The sequence below is a fragment of the Sminthopsis crassicaudata genome, chromosome 2, assembly GCF_048593235.1.
Source record: "Sminthopsis crassicaudata isolate SCR6 chromosome 2, ASM4859323v1, whole genome shotgun sequence".
Classification (NCBI taxonomy): domain Eukaryota; kingdom Metazoa; phylum Chordata; class Mammalia; order Dasyuromorphia; family Dasyuridae; genus Sminthopsis; species Sminthopsis crassicaudata.
This window is the reverse complement of record NC_133618.1, coordinates 233,646,979-233,672,399: the sequence shown is the minus strand read 5'-3', so window position 1 is coordinate 233,672,399 and position 25,421 is coordinate 233,646,979. Positions and strand designations below refer to the sequence as shown.

Genomic DNA, 25,421 nt, shown 5'->3' with positions numbered 1-25,421 from the left:
CAAAGACCTCTGAACCCTAGTAGTGATACAATCTTGGGACTTGGGACTTCACATCTTGACCTCAGAAAAATAAGAGTAACAATCTAGACCACACCTTCCCCACCAAGTAATTGCAAAGAAAACACTTTGTAAGTGTAAATTATTACTATTAAGACTTTTATTAAAAAGATACATATCATAGCCCATCTCTTCTTACTACTTTCAGCAAAACCAAAAAAATTTTAAAGACAATGCAGAAAACTTATAAAGAAGATCCTTCCTCCTCCCCCACTCACATAAGTGTAACTTTCCGCTCTCCTTACTCCTCATAATACCCTTCCATTGAGAAAAGTAAAATAACTCAACATATTAGCTATGTCTAGAAATGTATGCTAATTTTCCATCTGTGTTCCACCAGCAGAAGCAGAGATAACTCTATAAGGGAGAAAGGATAGTGGTGTAATACACAAAGGCCTGGTCATGCATGCAGGCTAAAATCAAATATTTTTGAATTTGTTTACATACATGCAGACACACATACTCTCTCTCCCTCTCCTTTCCCTCCCTTCTCTCCCCCCCCCCCCAATCAATCCCTAATTATGTAGCCAAAAAGACAACCTACCGCTTGGTTTTCCATTCGGGTAAAAATGACATTCAGCATTTGAGTGAGAGTGGCCTTGGCAGTTGTCTGATTAATAAGATTTTTACTGGCCAGATAGATGTTATAACATGTCCTCACTGTCTGAAGTATTGTGCCTTCATGAATTTCAATGTGTGGGGAAGTCACTGCAGTAAGAAGTGCCTAAAACAGAGGAGACACACATTTTCCACTGATTTGTCCTTTGTGCCATGTCTCCCAAGGGTAAAGGCATTCTTTAGCCATTTTAAATTTTGGAGGAAAAAATCTTAAAATGATTAAGCAAAATACAACACACCAAGAACGAACTGTTTTTGGTAACAGCATTCTGTCTGCAAATCATTAAATCCATTATGACAAATCATAAATTAAAATCAAACTGAATTTAAAAACAGCTCAATTTCTGATTGTTCACTTTTATTAATTGCACACAACAGTGTTAAATAAATCCTTTACATAGAAGCTAAAATTCCACACAACTGAGCTAATCCATAGCAATCATCAAATAGACACACACCAGAGGAAATCAGTTCCCCACTTTTCTACAATTGTTTCTTTAATATCTTGTTTATAACGGTAGTTTTTAATTTTTTTTGTGCAGTATGGACTCCTTTGGTAATCTTTTAAATGTACGAAATATATAGAATTACCAAGGAAACCAATTAGAGTGGAATACATTGTCAAAATATTTTTTAAAAAACACATTCAAGAACTATAAATTGAAAACCCCTGAGTCAGAATAAACATAACAGTCATAGCCTAGTAAGAGACCTTTATAGAAAAAAAATTTGGAAAAAAAAAAAAAAAACCTGAAAAATTAAGATATGGAACCTCATTATACCAATCTTTGAATCTATTTGCAATTACCACATACATTGTATAATGTGGTATTCTTGCAGCAAAAATGAAGGGTAGGAAAATAGGGAGTTATAGATAAGTGCCCTTTGAGAAATGTAGATTGTAAAGCAAGTTTTTCAAATGAATAAGACAAGAGAAGCTGTTATATAATCCTTAATTCACAGGTCAATTTTAATTTGAACTAGTGGGGTTATTAAGTTTTAAAACACAACAAAAATCCAGAGTCCAATTTTTTCATTTAAATAAATTGCCTTCCTTTTTGGACCTTACATGGTACTGTCTTACACTTACATTTATAATTTAATATTTTGTATTATAATTATTCATATGCATGTCTTAGGATAAATTCTACTGGGGCTGCTATGTTTTATACAAATCAGCCTAGTTTATAATTCTGCACACATGCTTAGTTGCTGAATAATTGAATTGGATTGTAAGTAGCACATTAAGAAATGGAAATGTCTAAAAGGGAGGCAGTGGTTTAAGTAATACTGAATTTTTTGTTTCAGTTCAGCACCTAATTTACTTTCTTCTAACTAAGCCAATTACATAGTAAATTAAAAATCCATACTCTCAAAGAAAACAACATACTCATTTAAGAACCTGTTGCATCAAATGAAAAAAAAAATACCTTAATTATTTGTAATTGCACCCCTTCATCAGTCTGAGGGCCCTGAAAGCAATTGCAAACAGTTTCAACTATCCGGTCAATCAGGCGCTTCCCAGGGGCTCCACTGTCTGGAGCATTTCCAGTAATGTGTCCATATGCGATGAGTTTCTAAATTCAGAGAAAAGATACATACATATATATATATATACATATAGATTACAAAAGTTTTGCTTTTTCTGACACAACAAAATACAAGCAGACTGATATTCAAGATATTTAAGTTCATTTCTCACCAATCTAACTGAACTAGAATCCCAGGGTACAATACTAGAATCATTACCATAAAATTTGGAACCCTGAAAAGATCAAGTCTGTTGTCCTATTTTTGCCCATATGACTAGAAACTATTACCTTGATTGCCAAGGCTAATGTTGCAACATATAAATTTAATTATGAAAAATATTGAAATTTGCATCAGGATATTATTTGTTTAAAAGATGGGTCTTTCAGAAATTAACTACTTCTGTCTGTAATATTTAGGTCTTTAATGACCTGAATTTCTTAATTGCATTAATAAGTGCTTACTCACACTTGGACATTATTCTAACAGCTAACTCTGAAATATAAATGAAAATAAATTTCTAGCTCTACGGCACAAGACTGAACTGCAACACCAAATCTTTATAAATGATAAATTACAAGATACTGAAAATTTTCTTTAACACTCCTGTCTTTTAAAGTCATGAAACTACTACCATTTGAGAAGAAAGGATAAAAGTAATCCAAGATAATTCCAATAGACTTGAGATGAAAAGTGCCTCCACATCCACATATGGAGATTGAATGCAGATCAAAACATACTATTTTCTCCTATTTTTTATTTTCTTTCTCAGGATTTCTCCCTTTTGTTCTGATTTTCCTTTCCCAACATGATTAATATGGAAATATGGTAAAAATTATTGTACCTGTATAACCTATATCAGATGGTCTGCTGTCTGGGGAGGAAAAACAAAACTCAAAACCTTGCAAAAATGAGTGCTGAATAGGGAGCATCTAGATCGTGCAGTGGATAGAGCATCAGCCCTGAAGTTAGGAAACCTGAATTCAAATATGGCCTGAGACACTTAACACTTCCTAGGTGTGTGACCCTGGGCAAGTCACTTAACCCCAATTGCCTCAGCAAAACACACACACAAAAAAAAAAAAAGAAAAAGAAAAAGAAAAATGCCCAATATAGGATCTACAAAGTAGTATGTGGACATTTATAAAAACTGGTAGGAATCAAGTGCTGAGAACTGGCTTTACATGTGATTAGAAAAACAAAACACTATTTTTAAAAAAGGAAAAAAAAAGATATGAGGATTCAAACAATGTGCTAGTTGACTCTAATCTCCACTACCCTGATCTGTGTGTGTGTGTGTGTGTGTGTGTGTGTGTGTGTGTGTGTGTTAAAGGGAGAATGACTTTCCAACTCTATTGGATCTTGGACTTCTGATATTATAGCTTTAAAAAGCTAACTGCACCTTAAGCTTCATGAATAGTGCCATGTCCAGAACAAGGGAGATAATGCCACACCCGCTGTATAGTCTGGTTCTGGTAACGCCCCCCCCCTTTTTTTTTTAAGAAAAGGCATTTATAAACTGTAGTTTAACAGAAGACAAGAAGAAATGTAAAGCCTAAAAACAATGCTATCTAAAGATGAGTTAAGGGATCTGGGAGTAATCAACTTGAAGAAAAGAAAACTTAGGGAAGGACATATTAATTTATCAAATAGTTTTTTTTTAATTTTTTAGTTTATGTTTTATGTTTGTTTTAAGCAAACAAATATCAATGAGCAGAAATTATAGAAAGATATGATGAAAAACTTGTTATATAATGAAAAAAATTAAAACCTCAAAATGGAATGAACTGCTACTAGACCAATTCTGGAACATCTCTCATCTACATTTCCTTCTTTTCATTTTCTCTAGCAGTAAAATGCCCACTGCTGATAGTTTTTAAGCAGAAGCTTCATTCACCATATAGTAGATGGGATTTCCATTTTGTATACCTACATCTTTTATCCCCTCACTGGTTTGTCATCCATATCACACTTCTTAACTGTGGCTAGTCTCCCATGCTGTTTTAGAAGCTTTCCAGATTCCAGTCCCCAAAACTTTAAAACTATGAATAGTATGTATAATCCCTAGTTTTCCTTCAAGGATCAATTGAAATGCTACCTCCTGTAGTCTCTCCTACTCCCAGTAGCTAGTGCTCTCCCTTCAAAGTTAACATATCAATTCTATATATATGTATAAGTATATATTTTGTCTCCTCTGATTAGATTTAAACTCTTTAAAGACAAGGACTGTCTGCATTTCTATCACGGTACAGTTCCTGATCTATATCATACACCTGAATCAATGTTTCTTAATTGTCTAGGTGTACTCCAATGCCCCTGATCAGCTACAGGAGTCTTGCTCTCTTACAAAATTTGTAAGCTTTATAAAAAGGTAGTACTTGTTACACTACATAATGGAGGTAGTTCTTTACATGTACAACAGTGAGTGAGATTTTATTTTCTGTCAACTATTATTATTGAATTAAAATCTTGTGTCCTGGCCCTAAAGTTAAGGTAAAGCATCAATACTTGCGCTTAATATCCTTCTCTGATAATTAGTGGGCAAGTGGATAAGGGCTGTGCTCTCAGCAGCTCTCTAGACATAATATGATTATGAAGATAAGGCAAAGAATTCAAGTAAATCACCCTAGAAGGGAATTTAATGAAATGCATTTCATTAAACTTATGCTAAGTTGAAATGTCAACTTGCTAAGGCAAAAGAAGTTTGAGTGGAAGGTATCCTAAATTATCTTACCTCTGGGAATAACCATCAATTTCACCAAGTTGTTTCTTGGTCACCTCTTTTGAATTAAAAAAAAGACAAAGATCCATAGGAATAAAGACAGAGAAGAGTGCTCTACAAGAATTCCAGAGCTCAGACCCGCTCTAAAATGGTAATGTTATAGAAAGGATTCTTTTTCAAGTGAGACCTCTGCCCCAAGGTCTCAACCAATTGAGTTTTTGTGATTCAATGAATAAGATCATGAATCAACCTTATGAAAATATATGGTAAAAAGATAAAATAAGTTTTTTTTTTTTTTCGAGGAAAAGCTACATTATTTCCTTTCCCCAATTCCAAAATCACTATTCTTACTCAAACTGTCATTATATCTTACTTGAACTACTGCTACAATGTCCCAATAGGTCCCCTACTGCTACAATGTCTCAATAGGTCTCCTAGCCTCTGACTTCTCTTCTCATTTAACCTCCCTATGCTACTAGATTCATTTTACTAATCTATAAGTATAAGCACGTAATACCAAGATTCAAAAACTTTCAATGGCTCTCTACTAAAGTTCAAACACTACTTGTTCTTCAAAGTAAAACAGAAATGGCTAATTCTTCCCAGATTATCTCCCATTATTCCTTTCCATATATTTTATACTTTAGCTAAACAGTTTCTTCACCCTCGTGACCCTTAAACTTTGCTCCCACAATTTACCTGGTAGAATGCAAAGAACACTGATATAGGGAATTTAGAGAACTAAGTTTGAATCTAGTATGTGGACAAGTATGTGGATCATGAGCATGTTAATTATGATTTATTCCCTTTTCTGATATTAAGGATCTTTATGTCTCAAGGAGATCCACCGAATCTTTGTGTTAGAAGGAACTTGAATATTTTACAAATCAGAGAAATAAGGCTCAGAAACATTAACTGAGTTGCTTAAGGTCACAGCTAATATTAGATTAGAATCCACATCAGCTTCAGGACTGATGAGATCAGGGAACCCAATGATGTGGTTAGTGGCAGTGCAGAGAGTAGTGGGAAACCCTCTTTAGTCGGCACAGGTACGACGTGAAAGAATTCACAAACCCAAAAAGTTTGGATGGCAAAAGGGAAGTTTTATTGGCACTGAGAAGTCAGGTTTTGCTAGAAGACTGACTTCTGAGTGACAAAGTCCTGGCAGAGAGATAAAGATCCTAGAAGAGAAACCCTGGCTGAGTAACACTGAGAAGAGAAAGTCTTCATGGTGGGCAAGGGGGGTCCATTTGCTTCTGTATACTGTATGCCTGATTTGTTCCACTGACTTTACCAAGTGGTTTAGATTAGTAGGACAGTTTAAAAGTTAGTATTCCTATGCTACCTTCTTCCAACCTTTTTCACCTATTTTCCTTGCATTGTTATTACTTTTTCTAGTTCTAGAAGGTATGTTAATCCTTTGAAAGTATGATTAATATGACACTAAGTAATTTAGTTAATGTCATTTTTTATTATATTGGTCCACTTTACCTATGTCCAATTAATATTTCTCCAATTATTTAAGTGTATCATTCTATGAAGTGTTTTGTAGTTGCATTCTTGTGTATATCCATGTAAGCAGACTCCCAAGTATTTTATACAGTCTACAATTATTTTTTTCTTCTTTGCCTATGCTTATTTAATAATTTCTTTCTATCTTTTGCTACAGCTAGCATTTCTAATATTATGTCAAATAGTAATGGTGATGATGTGCATCCTTGCCTTACCCTCAATCTTAATGAAAGGCTTCTAGTCTGTCCCCAGTACAGATAATGCTAATTCTTAGTTTTAGATAATGAGTATCCCATATTTTTTTTGATAATGTCATAATTTTTTATCATTTTTTAAGTGCTCAGCACAGTGCCTGGAACATAGTAGAAATTCTATGTTATTTTCCCTTCCTACTTATCATAAATATGCCTATAAGTTCTAGTGTTAAAAGGAATGTGTGTTATATTTTGTCAAAAGCTTTGTCTGTATCTATTGATATAAAGTCATGAATTTTTAATGTTCTTTTTATTTATATAGCCTATTATATTGATAGTTTTCCAAATACTGAACCCACCCTGAATTCTAACCTGGTAATGGTATATATTGTTCATGGCATACTGCTCTAACCTACTTGAAATTTTTATATCAATGTTCATTAAAGACACGGATTTGTAGTTTTCTTATTTTGACTCTCAGTTCAAGAATATATTTGTATCATAGGATGAATTTTGGTAGAGCCTCTTCTATATTTTCACAGTTTATATAATATCAGAATAATTATTCTCTGAGAGTTTGATAGAATTTACTTGTAAATCCATATAGTTCAGGAGTTTTGTTTTTGCAAGCACACTTATAGCTTGTTCCATTTCTTTTTCTGAGATTAAGGTTAAGTCCTCTGTTTCTCATGCTATTAATCTAAGAAGTTTATATTTTACAAATATTTATCTATTTCATTTAGGTAATTCATTTTTACTGGCATGTATTTAGGAAACTAATACAGGCAAGCAAGTCTGTCTAGTTAAAGCAGCAAGGTAACATGAAGAAAAGACTGGAGGCAATAGGCTCTAGACAAGTCAAACTACTACCACCATTTTGTTCTCTACCGCCCCTCAAATCCTGACAGTTATAGTTCAGAAGTCTGTCCTATTTAAACTTTAAAAAAAAAATTCTACTCATGCCTGACATTTCTTCCTCCCCCCATTTTCATGAGCTTCTTTTTTAATAATAGCTTTTTATCTTCAAAATACAGATAGTTTCAACATTCACCCTTGTAAAACTTTGTGTTCCAAATTTTTCTTCCTCCCTATCCATTACATCCCTTCCCTAGACAGCAAGTTATCCAATATATATCAAATATGTGCAATTCTTTTATACATTTCCATATTTATCATGATGCACAAGAAAAATCAGATCAAAATGGGTAAAAAAAATGAGAAAGAAAAAACAAAACAAACAAACAACAATAAAAAGGTGAAAATACTAGATCGTGACCCACATTCAGTCCCTTTTCTGGTTGCAGATGGCCGTCTCCATCACAAATCTATTGGAATTGGCCTGAATCACCTCACTGTTTAAAAGAGACACCTTCATCAGAATTGATCATCACATAAACTTGTTGCTGTGCACAATGTTCTCTTGTTCTACTAACTTCACTGAGCATTAATTCAAGTCTCTCTGAAATCATCCTGTCATCTTAGTCAATCTGAGAGGTGTGTATTAGTACCCAGAGTTGTACTAATTTGCATTTCTCTAATCAACAGAGATTTAGAGTATTTTTTCATATGACTAGAAATGGCTTAAATTTCTTCATCTGAAAATTTTTTGTTCATATTTTTTGACCATTTATCAATTGGAGAATGGCTTGAATTCTTTTAAATTTGAGTCAATTCTCTATATTTTTAGAAATGAGGCCTTTATCAGAACACTTGGGTATAAAAATTTTTCCCCAAGTTTTTAGCTTCTTATCTAATCTTGGCTACATTTGGTTTTGTTTGCACAAAAACTTTTTAATTTAATCAAAATTATCCATTTTGTATTTCATAACACTCCTGTTCTTCTTGGTCCATAAATTCCTTCCTTCTCTACAGATCTGAGAGGTAGACTATCACATTGTTCTTGTAATCTGCTAACAGAATCATTTATTTCGACCTTATTTTGGTACAGGATATTAGGTGTTGATCAATGCCTGGTTTCTGCCATACTATTTTCTAATTTTCCCAGAAATTTTTATCAAACAGTGAGTTTTTTTTGTTAGAAGTTGGAGTCTTTGGCTTTATCAAACACTAGATCATTATAATCATTGACTACTGTGTCTTGTGAACCTAACTATTTCACTGAATCACTACTCTATTTTTTAAAGCCAATAACAAATGGTTTTGATGACTGCTGCTTTATAATATAGTTTTAGATCTGTTACAGCTCGACTTTGAATTTCTTATTTTTAAAAATAATATAAATTTCTATAAGTCTAAACAGAGTCCTCTTACTATTACACCTTTACTATTTCACCTTGTAATTCACCTGATTTTCCTTTAAATACTCAGACTTTTTATCACTTTGAAGCTATAGCACAGATTTGCCATTGATACTAAATTACCCTTTAGGGTACTTTTCAATATCATATATTTTCTCTTTTTCTAATTTTAAAGTCTTTTAGAAAATTTTTTGCTACTGATCTTATCTGAAATGATAACCACCCCTTCCTTTTTCACTTCATTTTAAGTATAAAAGACTTATCTCCTGGACCTAATTTTAACTCTTTATGAAACCTTTACCTTTTACGTGTTTCTTGTAAGCATATTGTTTGGTTCTGATTTCTAATTCATTTTGCTATCCTTTCATATTCATTTATGATCATTAATTGTGTATTTCACTCCATCCTGTTCTCTTGCAGTTTTTCCTCCCTTTGTTTCCCATTCTTTCTAGGAAGACAAGGTAGTAAGTACAAGTGTGTTTACCACCAGAGCTCTAGATTTGATACCATCTTTTATTTCCTTGATCCACCTTCTCTTTCATTCATCTATGGTCTAGGGATAGATTTTTATCCTTTCATTCTTTTTACAAATATTTCTGAAATTTATCTTCAGTGGTTAGTTTGTTTTGTTTATGACCCATCCTTCTATTATTCTCTCCTCCAATAATACCTATTCCTTTTGTTTCCCTGTTGAGTGAAACATACTTCTGCATCTACTACATGTATGTATTCATCCTTCTTTTAACCAGTTTAAATGTTGGTGAGGTTCAAATATCACCCACTCTTCTCATATTTGTTTGCCTAGTTTTCCACTTACATACCCAGATAACCTCTATTCTCCTTTCTTCCCTCCTAGGATATTTCTTTTCTCCCTATCTTTTCTTTTTTTAAGATTATTAAAACCTAACTAAATGTCTCCCAATCCTTCCATCTTATTTGACTTCCTTTATGAATGCTGATAATAATAAGGTTCTGAGGGAACAAGTTCACCATCATCCCCATTAGAATATAAACACTTCATCTTTTTCTAGTTCTTTACTAATTGTAGCTTTTTATGCTTATCTTGACTCCTTTTTTTTAATTTCACAGTTTCTACTCAGCTCTGATCTTTTCAACAAGAATTGCCTGGAAATCCTCTATTTCTTTAAAGATCCATTTTCTCCTTATAGCTTTATACTATTTTACTTTTAATGTAGTGGCTATTAAATCTTGTTATCATCTCTGTAAGCTACTCAATATTTTAATTCTGACTGCAGTATTTTTTGCTTGACCTAGAAGCTCTGAATTTCAGTTATAATGGTCCTGGAGGTTTTCATTTTGGTAAGAAGTGACCAGTGGATTTTTTCTAATTTTTTTTTTTTTTTTGCCCTTTGATTCTAAGAGATATGGGCAGTTTTCTTGAAATAAGATGATGGAGTCTTTCACTGGTCATAGTTTCCAGGCATTCTAATGATTCTTAAAGTATTTCTTCTTATTTTCCTTGATAGTTTTTAAACTGCAATCTTTTTTTTCTCCCCCAATTCATGGGCATTTACTCATTTTCCAATTCTTTCCTACCAACAAACATTCTGCTACAAAAAAAATTTTTTTTTTATTATAGCTTTTTACTTACAAGATATATACATGGGTAATTTTTCAGCATTGACAGTTGCAAAACCTCTTGTTCCAATTTTTCCCCTTCTTCCCCCCACCTCCTCCCCCAGATGGCAGGTAGATCAATACCTGTTAAATATGTTAAAGTATATTTAAACTGCAATCTTAATTTTTTTTCTATTTATTAAGCCATTTAACTTTGCTTTAATATTTTTCTGATATCTCATAGAATTATTATTTTCTTTTTGGGTCATTCTAATGTTCAAGGATTAGTTTTATAACTTGTCCTAAGTTGTTAATTCTCTTTTCCAAGTCTTTCATCCATATGCTTCGTGTCTTTTCCAGTTCTCATTTCACCTATAAAGTAATTTTAAAATTCTTTCTTAAATTCTTGCTTAATTTCTTCTAGGAATTCAAGTTAAATTTGTGCCCAAACTGTATTTTGCTTTGAGGTTTTTGCTTGGAGTTATTCCCTTCATCTGGATTTATAACCTGGGTTTTCCTTTCACTATAATTTGTTGTTGGATTCTTATGTAATTGTTGCTGTTGTAACTTATTCTTCCAGTCTTTCTGCAGCCTTAGCCAGGCTCTGTACAATTCTGGAGGAAATGCCTCGGCATTGCTTTTTGTGTGTACTGAATAGTGCTTTCTCTGGGTATTGAGTGGCATGGATCTCAGCGACAACCAAACTGCGGACTTGCACGCTTTCAGTGCCCCTAAAGTTGTCTGATGCAATATGAAATCTGATTACATCTTTCCTAGTCTCAACTATGTGACTTGAATTAAGTCTTAGGGTGAGCAATACAACAATGGGCTTGTTCCTATCACTGTCAGCTAGCATCAGCACAATAGAACTCTAGGTTTCCCCTTGCTCTGAACTCCCTTGCCTTGTTTTTTTATTGTAAGCTCCAAAATGATATTGAATATGGAACTGAGATACTGCTTTGTTTCCAGAAGTGGAGCTCCATAGCTTCAGATCTCTTCAGTTCTTACTCTTTATTCAGTACCCAGCTTTAGGCCTGCAATTGCCTTGTCCTTCTCGGCCACAACAGGTGCCAAGTTCCCTTCTTAGTCTACACTTAATCTGATATCCCACTCTAGGCTAAGTGCAACAGCTTCTTACTGGCATCTGTCTTTGCTCTGGCAACAATAATAGCCCTTTCTATATCTATAGACCTCTATTCGATCTCTACACTGGAAGGCTCTATGTAGTACCCTCCAAACTGGGCCTAGTGTCCACAAACCTTCTTATCTTTCTCTCTATTTCCACCTCATCTAGAAAAAAATGACATTTCTCTCACTTAAAATACAAAGACTACATCATACCACCCTCATCACAAAGAAATAACATTAATGACTCCTTTAATTCCAAAATTATTCTGGGGACCCAAAATATTGTTATGCAATAGCTAAATCTCTTACTCTGAAACTTAAAATTCCTGGCTTAAAAGTTCATGTCAAAATCAAGTCTAAAGACAATACCTGCAAGCAGTCAAGTGATGTACTGACCACCCTTGGAGATTTTGATTGACAGGCTAGTTCAAATGGAAGGAAATACTTGTCAGCCTCGATGAAGTTTGCTTTTGGTGGTACTGCCGTCCCAGGTCTGGTTTAACAAAAAAAAAAAAAAAAAAAAAAGAGTAAAGCGGGGGAAAAAAAGTTGTAAATATGTTTAGAAGTATTCTTTCTAAATGCCATTTTCAAATTAAATATGACTACCAAAAAAATGTCATCAATGAGCTAAATAATTAAAACTAAATAATTAAAAAGTTATTCTGCACTAATGAATACCAAGTACCAGAAATACCATACAAAGATTCCTTTTTTGCTGATATACCCATATCACTCTGTTGAATCTTAGTATTAGTCACGGTTACATACTAGTAAGAGACTAACTAGCATCATTATTGAGAAAGGTATTGAGAAAGGCATTATTAGATTATATGGAAATATATATACAAGCTTTTTATATGATCAAGGTAATATATCTCTAAGAAGACAATGTTTTTGATCCTCTCATCAGAAAGAGATAAAACATTAGCATTAAGGCTATCTTGATTGTTCTCCAAGTTGATAACTTAATATCAAGTGTTATGAAAAAAATGTAAAGACTATTATAAGCTTTTCATTATATTATCCCTATATAAGAAAAGCAGGCTAACATGCTGGGCAGAACAGTAAAGTAGGAGATAGGGAGAGATAAGGTTTATTTCCAGTTCTGAGATTAACTTGCTGTGTAACCTTGAACAAATTACTTCCCCTACTGAGAATAATGAATAATAGTATACCTTTGCTTACCCATAGCTTACCTTTGCTTTTCTAATTCTGCTTTAATTTCATCTAGAAAGGAACAAAGAGGGGAATTACATTAGATATATGCAGATATATATCTGGCTTTTTTTTTTTTTAAACAACTTTTAATTTTTACACTATGGATTACAAGAAAGACAAAGTAATGGTAATAGAAAGTGAAGCAAGTCACTATGTAAAAATATGAATTAAACATATTTATTGCTGGTATTGTTTCAAGAAAGAAAAAAGCTTAAGAAAACCCCAAAATAGCAGGTTGTTTTTTTTTTTAATCCACTATAAAGACAAATAGGATTTTTTTCCCCTTTAGGGACATTTAATCTTAGATCTCAAATTCCTTATACTTATTAAAACCATAAATTGCAATATATCATAACTGTACATACATACATGGAGATAATGTGTCATTTATTCTAAAACAAACAAAAGCCACTTTTAAGCCATTAGTGGTTTAGATTCACGTGTCACTATTTGTTTACACTTTACAAGTATAAGTGTCCTTTTACTTGAGATTTTGTGATTTTTCGTTATCTTAGAATTCTAGAACAGATAACTCTTGATGCTAAACATTCTTTTTGTTGGGAATTTACATACATGATGACCTCAAAAATCTGTAGAACTACACACTTAGTAGGAAAGGGCAAAATGTGAATTTTTTGGCTTGTTCACATCCAAGCCAACATCATCCAAAAAACCTATATCTAACTCATTAGATCTACTGTAAATGGAGATGGAGCCTGACAGAAACAAGAGTGCATATGTTCTTTATGAGAAAATACTCAATTTTCCCTCCCTTCCTATTTATCTTGGCAAGTAAGAGAAGACATGAGAATGTAGGAATAGTCAAAGAAATCTGATACCATGAAGATAGATAGGTTTTCAGAAATTTATACTTTAAAGGTACTTTGTAATGTGTCCATTTTTGTTATTTCTTCTTTAACCAAAAGATACAGAGAAATGTTTGTTTGGATTCTTTTTTTTTTTTTTTTTTAAACTTAGGGGAGTTTTAGTTAAAGTCTCAAAAGTTACTTTGTTAACTTATCACACATTTCCTATCATTGGAACTTCTTCATGAAAATAATTAAAGTTGAGCTGGGTTCAACCAGAATCTACGAAGACAGAAAAGTAGCACAAGGTAAAAGCTTCAATGAAAAAATTGTAATACATGGAGTTTCATTCAGTGTTCCCACACCAATCTTTATACCTAGCATAGAATGTGAACAGAGATAAATTCACAGATCTTCAAATCAGGGTTGTATAAAAGAATCCTGAACTCTGACCAAACCCAATAGAAAGCAGACATTCATTGCCCAGCCACATAAAAACAGTTAATAAGAAGAGAAAGAAGGGAGGGTGGAAAGGAATAGAAAACATCAAAAGCATCAAAGCTGAGCACCACAGGCTAGAAAAGAATAAGTATGAAGTTTGGAGAAAAGGTGCCGGAAATCTGGCGAAGGCTAGTCTTTATCCACCCCAGGTTATTGAAGACAGAGAATCTAGTCTAGACCATCAGGATATTCCCCAAACAAATGGCTTAATACAACCAATTACTCAGCTTTACAAAACTTTGCAACAGCTGAAGAGGAAAGAATCAAAGAGTGAAGATTCCCAGATACATATATGAGAAATACCAGCTAACAGACCAAAAGATTAAGAGAAAGAATAAAACAAAAACTTAGCCCAAGTAGATAAACCAACATGAGGAAAATAAAACATAAGGAAGAATAAGTAAAATCTCATGAGAAACCATAACACTTTAAACAAATATAACATAATATGAAAAAAAAAAAGGCTCAAAATTATCTAAATAAAATCCTGCCGGCTTTTCAGAAATCCTACAACAGCAAGTAATCCCAGAATAATTCAAAAGAGAAACAAAACAGGAATTTTAATAGGCCATGGATCTACTTAATAGATTAATGAAGTCTATGGACCCCCATCCCAGATGCTCCTAAATAGCTAAATGGTTAAAATAAATGGCTAAAATAAAATACAAAGTAAACTATTGGTTTACAAAGTAAATGCATAAACTAATTAGGATGATAATAATTAGCATTCATATAGCACTTTAAGGTTTACAAAGAACTTTTTTACATATCTCATTTGATCCTTACAATATCTCTCTTAAGGTACTTGCTATTAAAAAATTTATTCCCATTTTACAGATAAGATAAACCATTATATTTAAAATGTTTTTCAAAAAAGTTAGTAGACTTCAGGTTAATTAGTTGTCTTAAGAGAGGTAACCAGTTATGAATTTGGGTTGGACATCAGTGTTCTCAATGTAAAATTTAAAAATAGCAAAATAGGAAAAACTGAATACATGATGGAGAATCTCTCCAAAAAGGTATCAGTTTTGAGAGAGAGGGTAAGAGATTTGAAGCACAAAAATATTAAAGTGTCAACAGCATTAAAAAACAAACAAAAAAAATCTCTTAGACAAACTAAAGCAATGGACATTAAAGACTGGATAAAAAAAGATAAATTAAAGATTATAGGTCTCCCAGAAGATAAATAAAAAAGCCCAAATACCACAATTCAAGAAATATTATAAAACCATCCAGAACAATCTCTGAATACAAAATGACAATCAGCAGAATTTACATTATGGGGGGGAGGGGGGAAGAACTACTTTTACAAACTTTAAAGCACAGAGTAGTTAAATTTGTCAATTTCCAAAGCAAACAACAAATGTAAACAGTCAAAAAAGATGCCATTCAAATAAGAAAAAGCAGTTTTAATAATATAGAATTATTCCATATTCATAAGAAATTAGGAAGAACAGAAGATATTCTTTAATCCACTGAGAAAGGGAAGAAAAGGACTGAGTCAATGCCCAAGTTATTTGGAGAAAGACAGAAACACAGCTTGTGGGATCTAGTTCTCTATCCAATGGATATATTCAAATCATAATAAATAATGAGTGATTTGGATATAATGAATTCCATTGTTAAAATAACTTGAAACAAATTTGCTTGCTATCTCCTGTTAGGATTCTTACAAGGTGCTAAGTCACTGGAATGAATATAATTATTTAATTTAGCATGGTACTTTAACAGTTCTCTAGTTCAGTAATGTATTTTCTAGAATTCCATGAGATTCACACCTTTAAGAGAGCATACTTTTAAGGAGTTCCCACAAGCCCTCTCTCTGGGAGGATATAAGGAGCCAGGATTCAGTGAGGACTGTCAGAGTCTGGATTCAGTCAAGGAGAGGACTTCCCAGGAGAACTTCAGGGAAGCTCGAGGAGATTCCTGCACATGGACTTCCAGGAGATTCACATTTAGGATTGACTTCTGGGAAAGCCACAATCCCACACTTTTGGAGGCGGAGTCTGATTCATTCCATTTTCCACCTTTGTGCTGGCTGAAGGCTTTGGATTCAGAGGGAGCTAGAGGCTGGAACTGGAAGAGACAAAGGACTAGCAGCAAGAGCTCTCAGGAACCAAGGAGAGAGGAAGGCCTCCCAAAAACTAGCAGAGCCCCCAAGTGAAGGAGATAAGATTTGGAAAGAGACAGTAAAGGACTTTAACTCCTGGCTGCATTTTGGGATGATTGAACTGAACTGAAAGGAAGGCTGCCTCCAGATGCTCCCCAAGAAACCTGCTCCCAGAGAACGATCACAATTTAGAGAAACAGAACATTACAATCTCCTATGCTTAAATTGGTTTTCTAATTCCAAAGGCTATTTGTATTCCTTACAAGTTACTGATAATAAAGCAATTGATTAGACATACTTCTTACACATTTAACTTTATTTTCCCAGCCCCAAAAGGGGTAATATCAAAGAAAAGGCATTTTTGTAGCACCTACTATATGCCAGATACTGTGCTAAGCAGTTTAGAAATATTTTATCTTTTGATCTTTATAATAATCCTGCAAGGTATGCACTATTACTATTCCACAATGGAGAAAACTGAAGCAAACAGAGACAGAGACTAAGTTACTTGACTGAGATGAAACTTGATTTGAATTTTGGCTTTCCTGACCCCCAAAACAAGAATTCCTAGTATTTATAGAATACCTACTAGTGCCTGGCACTGTGGAAAGCACTTTATTAATTATCATCTCATTGGATCTCATTAGATCCTCATAGTAATTCTGGGAGATAGGTGCTATTGTGTGTGTGTGGGGACTCTGAAACTCTCATTTCTGACTTTGGGGAGGAAGACATGGGGTGAACTTGAGAAGCTCTTCTCTGACAGAGACCCACCCTTCAGGGCAGTTAAGTGATTTTATTAAGATTAGCCCAGGTTCCGGGGCAGCTAGGTGTCCCAGTGGATAGAGCACCAGCCCTGAATTCAGGAGGACCCGAGTTCAAATCTAGTCTCAGACACTTAACACTTCCTAGCTGTGTGACCCTGGGCAAGTCACTTAACCCCAGCCTCAGGGGGGGGGGGGGGGAGAAAGATTAGCCCAGGTCCACTCTCTACTTAGCTGAACTTAAGTGGTCTCATTTAGCTGGAGATCTGGACCTGATATTTCTCCTTCTATTAAAAATTAGTCCAGGACCACTCTTAGTAGCTGGATCTTAAGTGGTCTCATTCAATTGGAAATCTAGGCCTGGGAGAAGGAATATCATTCAATTGAAACTTCAATCTCAGATTTCCTATAAAAAACACAATTTTAAACTCATAACTTGAAGAATGTTCAAAGCAGCATTATGCCTTGTCAAGAAACCTCTCTTCTTGGCATAGCTGCCTACCAGGATTCCTGCTGTGTGGAGTAAGGTATGGTGAAGAACTTACAGATTAAGTACATATTGATCAGAGACTGCTAGCTAACATAAAATCAGGCCTATAGGCCCCAGTCACGTGAAGGCCTAGGCTGCATTCCTTTGCCCAAATAGGGATTAACCTATACGTGGCCGAAGAAGCTATAAATCACATTGTCAGCTGCATTCCACTGACCAAATATGACCAATCACAACCTATGGAGGGTGGGATTTTGGAGGTTCTTTGTCTGAAATGTATAAAAGTTATAAGCATCTTCAAGAGAGTGGCTCTCTTCTGCAGTGAATCTGGCTCACAGACCAGGATGGGGTCCGCTTCTCGAGATTCTAATAATTCTGCTTTCTATGAGTGATCTCCGAGTAGTCATTTTTGGATAGGATTTTCTATCCCTCACATTGCCCACTATGAAGAGACCCTCTTCTCAGTGAAAACCTTTTATTATTTCTCTACCAGGACCTTATCACTAGGAAGTCAGTCTTCCTAGCAAAGTTGACTTCTCAGTGCCAATAAAACTGCCCTTTTGCTATGCAAATTTTTCAGGTTCATGGATTCTTTCATGTTGAACCAGTACCTCTGACCAAACTGCACTGCCATTAATGGCATCATTTAGGTTCCCTGACCAAACAGGATGCCCAAAAATTTGGACGAGGTAAAGCCTTTTCTTGTTTTATTCTATAGTTGGACATTCAAATACCTGGGAAGATTTGAGTTGAATCAAGCAGCGTTCTCTCAGGGACACCTTACTCCCTTACTTAGGGAGCATTTTGTCATCTCTCCATCTCTAGCCACAGCTAGAGATCTACGAAGCACTATAGAATCAGGGAAACTAAGACTTTGGCAAAATGGGACAAAACACCTCTGTTTCTAAGGATACCTCCTCAGGCAGAAACAAATTCGGCTTGAAAGATCTCAGACCTAAAAAGCTTAAATTAAAACAACATTGTAATGTGTTACTTAAACTTGCTGGAAGGAAACCAAACTCCCTCCTTCCAGCCCCTCCAGGGACAAGGGAACCTCCTTCTGCATCCCTATGTAGTCCTAAATCTCTTTCAGAAAAGGACCTTATGTCAGGCAATGTCTCTAACAGACAAGGGTCCATGCTTTAAATTCCTCAGTCCTTGTGCTGAGTTTGAGCAATAGGAGCACTGGGAGGGGGACTACCCACAGGGGTTGAGCTGTCTCCCCAATACACTGCCCTTCAGCAGAAGTTTGAGGTTTGGTCAAGCTCCCCCTCCCTCCAGTTCTAACATGACATCAACAGCAGAACCCTCACTTAATGAATTTCTTTCTCCTTCATTCCCTCCATAGAGTGGGCTGTCTCGAGACCTTTCCTCTGCTTTGCCAGCTTGGTAACCTCTCATTTAAATGTTCGTTTATTGCCTTTTTGGGGAGTGATTTAATGGTGAGATTGGAGACCCAATTTTCTCTTCTCAGACCTCCAGAGAATTTTAGTTAGAGAGTTGAGAGATCCTGAGCAGCTTATCTTGATTTGCAGTACTAACAGGCAGAGTCACATCCTCAGTAATCCCACACAAGTCCTCTATTTCTTAAGGGAACTAGAGCTGCTTGAAAGCATGCTTATCCTGTACATTTTAAAAATGGACTTGGTTTCCCTGGGATGGCCATCCTGCCTTAGAGCAGTGGCTGCCAGGGTTCTTTTAATTAAAGAGTCCTCAAAATTAATTTTGGGACAGCCATTAGAGATTTTAAACCCAGGGGTTGAACATTTAGAAGCCAAAGAGCATCAGTGGCTTGGTGGGAGCCTTAATAGATATCAGGGTCTCTCACCTGACCCTGCCACCCTGCTCCCTGACTTGTGTGGGGGGGGGAAGTGGGGGAAACATCATTCATCACTTTCTTGAAAAACGGGGAAAGAAAGGCAATCTATTCTGTTGTGACTCCCAATGGCACCTTAGAAGCTAAGCCACTGCCTCCTGGGTCTTCTCCCCAGAGGGCTGAATTCATTGCCCTAACCAGAGCTTTGGAACTGGGGAAGGGAAAGAGAGTATCTACATCCTTTCTCCCTCTAGCAGGTTTCAAAGCCCTCAGGCCATTATCTATCTTGCACTCTAGGCTACTTAAGTGCTCCTTTCAATGTAAACAAAGTCAGCAGCTTAAACACAGCCCCCATTCCTTTAAAAAGACAAAAGCAGGGATTTAGGGAAAATGTTCTTTGATTCTTAAAGGCACAGCAATGCTAGCCCCCTGGATGGGATACTCAGAACATGACAGACATCCTTTCCAAGCTTGTTGCCACAATCAACCAGCTGGCCAATATGCCTCTGCCAGCAATTAAGTCCTTAACATTCTACAGCCCATGCCAGCAGCTAGGGAGTTCTATGGGCATTGGGGTTGTTCAACTTTGTTGGGTGGGCTATCAACATTCTTAAGGCAGCCAACAGATGAGACTTTATGCATTTTTTTGCAAAAGGCCCCATTCCCAATTGTCACCATGTTAACCAATGATATCCCACTTTTAATCTGCTCCTGAGATTTGTTTTCTCTAGGCTTCAAGCTATGGATTTTCAACTGCTCCTCCAGCCTGGAGATCATAGGATGGGACACACAATACCTCTTAGATGCCCTGTTGCTGTTTTCAGATCTCACACCTTCCCACCTGGCACGAACCCCCAAGTGAACCCAGGAACATCTCTATGACACTTGCCAGCTCAAAGCAGTTAGAAGAAAGATATTTTCACCCCTTTACCCCAAATGAATTTGAGGGTGACTGCTTGAGAGTGGAAAATGATGCAAATAGTGTTCTCCTTGAACTTTTGGGGCAATGGGAAAGAAACTCTGAGGAGCTCTCCTCTGGGAGAGATGTGCTTCAGGCAATCAAGATTAGTAGTTTCATTCTGTTATCTTGGTGGTGACTAGCTGCACCCTCTATTGAGTTGAAAAGTAGTCTAGGATTACCCCCAATTTAGCTTTAACTTAAGTGGTCTCATTCAACTGGAAATCTAGGCCTGGGAGCAGTGACAACATTGAAGGAATCTCATTCAACTGATCTCTTATAAAAAAGGCAATTTAAAACTCATTACTTTGCAGAATGTTTGAAGCAAGATTATGCCTCGTCAAGGAATCTCTCTTTGGCATAGCTGCCTGCCAGGACTCCTGCCCACTGTGAGGAGATTCTCTTCTCAGTGAAAATCCCTTTTTATTTCTCTGCTAGGACCTCTATTTCCCTACCAGGACTTTGCCACTGAGAAAATCTTTTGCCTTCCCAGCAAAGCTGACTTCTTAGTGCCAATAAAACTTCCTTTTTGCCACTAATATTCAGGATTTGCGAATTCTTTCACATTGGACCTGTGCCCACCAGGAGGGGATTCTCACAACCCAACTCTCTGCACTGCCACTAACCACATCACTGTTATTATTCCCATTTTATAGAAACAAAAAAACAGGATAAAACAGTCAAACAGCTTCTAAGTATCAATGGCTAAATCTGAATGCAGGTTTCTGACTTGGAGTCTAGTGCTCAATCCACTGTACCAATACCAGCCAATAAAATATATGTAATAGAATAAGAGCCAGAAGTTTATATTTTATTTAGGAATTTAATTAATAAACTTCAGTTGCTTATGAAAAACAGTAGCTGCTTTGGAAATCAAGGTTTTTTTTATACTTTTATTGGTACTTGTGGCTTTTATACCACAGTCATTTCTTTGAAATACCCCTTATACTTATTCTTTCTTCATAACACAGAAAATGAATAAAGTAAAACAGACACAAAGACCATAAAAATTTATGGTTTTACACCCATAAACCACTATCTCTCTACCAAGAGGAAGATCTATCTCATCATTAAAAAGTACGCACTTTGATGCTGAGTGAAAGAATCAGAAGAACAATGACTACTATAACATAAATGAAAATTCTGAAAGGAAGGCAAGCTGAGTAATTATAATAAACAATTTTAGTTTCAGAGAAAAAAAAAAACAGAAACTGTACCTCCCTGATTCTGGCAGAGAAAAAGGACAAAAGGGGCAAGAAGCTGCATAAACTGTCAGTGTACACTTGCTATTTTTGCTTAACTTTCTTTGTCACAAGAAAATGAAGGTGAGGGAGGAAAGTGACATATATCCAGGAATAATTGTTGTAGAAAAGCAAAACACATCAATAACTTTTATTTCATAGATGAGTGTGTGTGTGTATGTATGAATAAAAAAAAAGCATGGGATTATTTTGAGAATCTAGTTGTAAAATTAAAATGAGGCTTGTTGGAGGTGAGAGAGAAGGAAGCAATGGCCAAAATTAATAGATATTTTAGAATGCAATCCCCACATAAAATCCACAGAATTATCTGAAATTTGCAGAAACAAAAAAGTTCAATGTGGCAGAAACAAAAACAAAATTAAAAAAACCCTAAGTCCAAGAGAGCCATTATGTTTATCACCTTTTGTTGTTGTTTGTTTTTTCCCCTTTTGATCTGACTTTTCTTGCACAACATGATGAATGTGAAAATATGCTTAAAAGAACTGTACATGTTTAACCTGTATCGATTGAATGCCTAGGGGAGGGGGAAAAGGAAAAAAATTTTGAAACAAGATTTTACAAAGATGAATGTTGAAAATTATCTCTGCATATATCTGGAAAAAATACTATTAATAAGAATTTAAAAAGAAAAGAAAATTATATTTTCTCCCCCCTGAATTGGGGTTAAGTGACTTGCCTAGGGTCACACAGCTAGACAGTAGATGTTTTTATTAAATAAAAACTTTTTCTTTTCTTTCTTTCTTTTTTTTTTAAACAAACCATGGGGGAAGGGTAGAACCAAGATGGCAGAGTAAAGGTAGGGACTTGCTGGGTTCTCCCCCAAAATACTTCCAAATACCTTTAATAACTCTAAACAAATTTTAGAATGTCAGAACTCAAAAAAAAAAAAACCAGAACAGTTCAAGAGTGGTAGCAATCTTCAAATTTCTCAGCCCACAGAGGCTAAGGACAACTCAATGGAAAAGGTTTGGCATACTAGGTTATAAGGGGAGCCCCAACTCAGGATTGGCTTTGGGAACCATTGAATCAACACAGGCTGCTGCAGGAGCAGCAGCAACCACAGATGTGACAACTATGGCTTCAGGAGATCTTAACCTACAGATGGGAAAGGCGAGAGCTGAAGAGTTGATCAGAGTGAGATTGCAGGGGCCTCTTTGCTAGCACTATGGCAGAACTCTGTTGCTTTGCCCATACTCAGGTCTGGATAGCAGTGCTGGCTCATAGTATAAGTCCCTAGAAGGATCTCTGAAAAGAGCTGCACAAAACATCTGAAGCTTAGGACATTGCACCCTCCACCCTGAAAATAGAGTCCTCCTTTAATAAAGAGTTAATGAAGATGGACACTCATGAATATATCTTCTTCTTACTAATATTATATTTTCTTAAATTGTATTTGTTGTTATATATTTTGATGGGCATATGATGTTTTCTTTTGTTTTGTATTGCTTTTCTGTTTTTCTTTTTTCTTACTCTGTTTCTTCAAATAAAATAAACAAAACAAACAAAAAAACCCAAAGAGTTAATGGCCAAGTAATTGGCTGGGAAAAAGAATAAAATTCTGAACACAGAAAATTATAAAATATAAACTCAGAAGATAATATAGTCAAAGCTCTTACATCCAAAACCTCCAAGAAAAATAAAAATTGATCTCAGACTATGAAAAAGTTCAAAAGTGATTGTGAAAACTAAGAGTTAGAGAAAAATTATTGGTAAGAGAAATGAGAGTGATGCAAACCGAAATACAAAAAGCTAATAAGAAGAATGCCTATTTGGAACTATGCTCAAATAGTTATCAAACTGTGCATACTCTTTGACCCAGCAGTGTTACTATTGGGCTTATATCCCAAAGAGATTTTAAAGAAGGGAAAAGCACGAATGTTTGTGGCAGCCTTCTTTGTAGTGGCCAGAAACTGGAAACAGAGTAGATGCCCATCAATTGGAGAATGACTGAATAAATTATGGTATATGAATATTATTGTTCAGTAAAATCTGACCAGCGAGATGATTTCAAAAAAGTCTGGAGAGATTTGCATGAACTGATGCTGAGTGAAATGAACAGGACCTGGAGATCATTATATACTTCAACAATAATACTATATGATGACCAATACTGATGGATATGGCCCTCTTCAACAATGAGATGAACAAAATCAGCTCCAATAGAGCAGTAATGAATTGAACCAGCTACACCCAGCAAAAGAACTCTGGGAGATGACTATGAACCACTACACAGAATTCCCAATCCTTCTACCTTTGTCCACCTGCATTTTTTATTTCCTTCACAGGGCTAATGGTACACTACTTCAAAGTCTGATTCTTTTTGAACAGCAAAATAAGTGTTTGGACATGTATACATATATTTAATTTATACTTTAACATATTTAACATGTTATTTGTCAACCTGCCTTCTGGGGGAGAGGGGGGAGGGAAAGAGGAGAAAAATTGGAACAAAAGGTTTGGCAATTGTCAATGCAGTAAAATTACCAATGCATATAACTTGTAAATAAAAAGCTATTAAAAAAAAAAAAAAAAAAAAAAAAAAAGAATGTTTTAAAAAGCAAAATTGGCCAAATGGAAAAGGATACAAAAGCTCACTGAGAAAAATAATTCCTCAAAAATTAGAATTGAGCAAATGACTTTAAGGAAAATCAAGATATAATAAAATAAATCCAAAACAATGAAAAAGTAGGAAAAAAAATTATCTCAATGGAAAAATAGCTGACTTGAAATAGACCCAAAAAAGATAATTTAAAAATTATTGATCTACCTGAAAACCATAATTAAAAAAAAGCATCTGAACATCATATTTCAATAATTTACTAAGAAAAACTGTCGTGATATTCAAGAACCAGAGAGAAAAATAGAAGTTGAAAGAATCCACTGATCACCTGAAAGAGATCTCATGATGAAAACTCCTATGAATATTATACCCAAATTCCAAAACTCCCAAGTCAAGGAAAAAATATTGCAAGTATCCAGAAAGAAACAATATAGTATAATGGAGCTGTAAAGCCGGGATAATACAAGATTTAGCAGCTTTTATATTAAAGGATCGGAGGGCATGGAATATGATATTCTGGAGAGCAATAAAGCTAGGATTACAACCAAAAATCACCTGAGTGTAATTCTTCAGGGGAAAAGGTGTGCATTTAATGAAAAAGATGATTTTCAAGCATTCCTGATGAAAAAGACCAGAGCTGAATAGAAAATTTAATATTCAAATAGAAGACTCAGCAGAAGCATAAGGAGGTAATTAGGAAAGAGAAATCACAAGGTTTATCTGTTTACATTCTAAATGGGAGGATGATGCTTATAACTCATAAGAACCTTCTCATTACTATGATAGGAGTATGTATACACAGAAGGCACAGGTATGAGTTGAACATGAATAGATAATAACTAAAAAAGAAAAGAAAATCAAGAGTGAAAGAGGAATATACTAGGAGAAAGGGAAAGAGAGAGGTGGAGTGGCATAATTTATCTGCTATAAAACAAGCAAGAAAAAGCTTTTACAATAGAGGGGAAGGAGGGAGATGGGAAAGGAAGTGAGTGAACCTTATTCTAATCAGAATTGGCTTGAAGAAGAAATAATATACACACTCAATATGGGTATAGAAATCTACTTTACCCTGCAGGAAAAGTAAGAGAGGGAGAGGATACTAGGAAGGGAAGAGAATATGAGAAAGGGGGAAAGTGATAGGAAAGAGGGCATATTGGGGGCATGTCAGAAGCAAAACACTTTTGAGGATGAACAGGAAGAAAGGAAAGAGAAAAAAGAATAAATGGGGCAGGGGAAAATTTAGTTAGTAACAGTAATTATGAAAAGAATTTTGAAGCATGTTTCTCTGATGAAGGCTCATTTCTTAAATATAAAGGAACTAAGTCAAATTTATAAGAAA

General features: G+C 35.2%; 1 protein-coding gene across 2 annotated transcripts in view; it reads right to left on the bottom strand.

Annotated features, from left to right (window-relative positions):
• Positions 1-25,421, bottom strand: part of ARFGEF2 (ARF guanine nucleotide exchange factor 2) — a 109,091-nt gene that overhangs the window by 67,785 nt on the left and 15,885 nt on the right. For both annotated transcript variants that reach the window (XM_074288552.1, XM_074288553.1), the window contains exons 2-5: positions 12,794-12,824; positions 11,967-12,090; positions 2,106-2,252; positions 602-781 (exon numbers count right to left, since the gene is read on the bottom strand). In XM_074288552.1, coding sequence (XP_074144653.1) covers positions 602-781; positions 2,106-2,252; positions 11,967-12,090; positions 12,794-12,824 — 482 coding nt within the window. The remainder of the gene's footprint in view (positions 1-601; positions 782-2,105; positions 2,253-11,966; positions 12,091-12,793; positions 12,825-25,421) is intronic.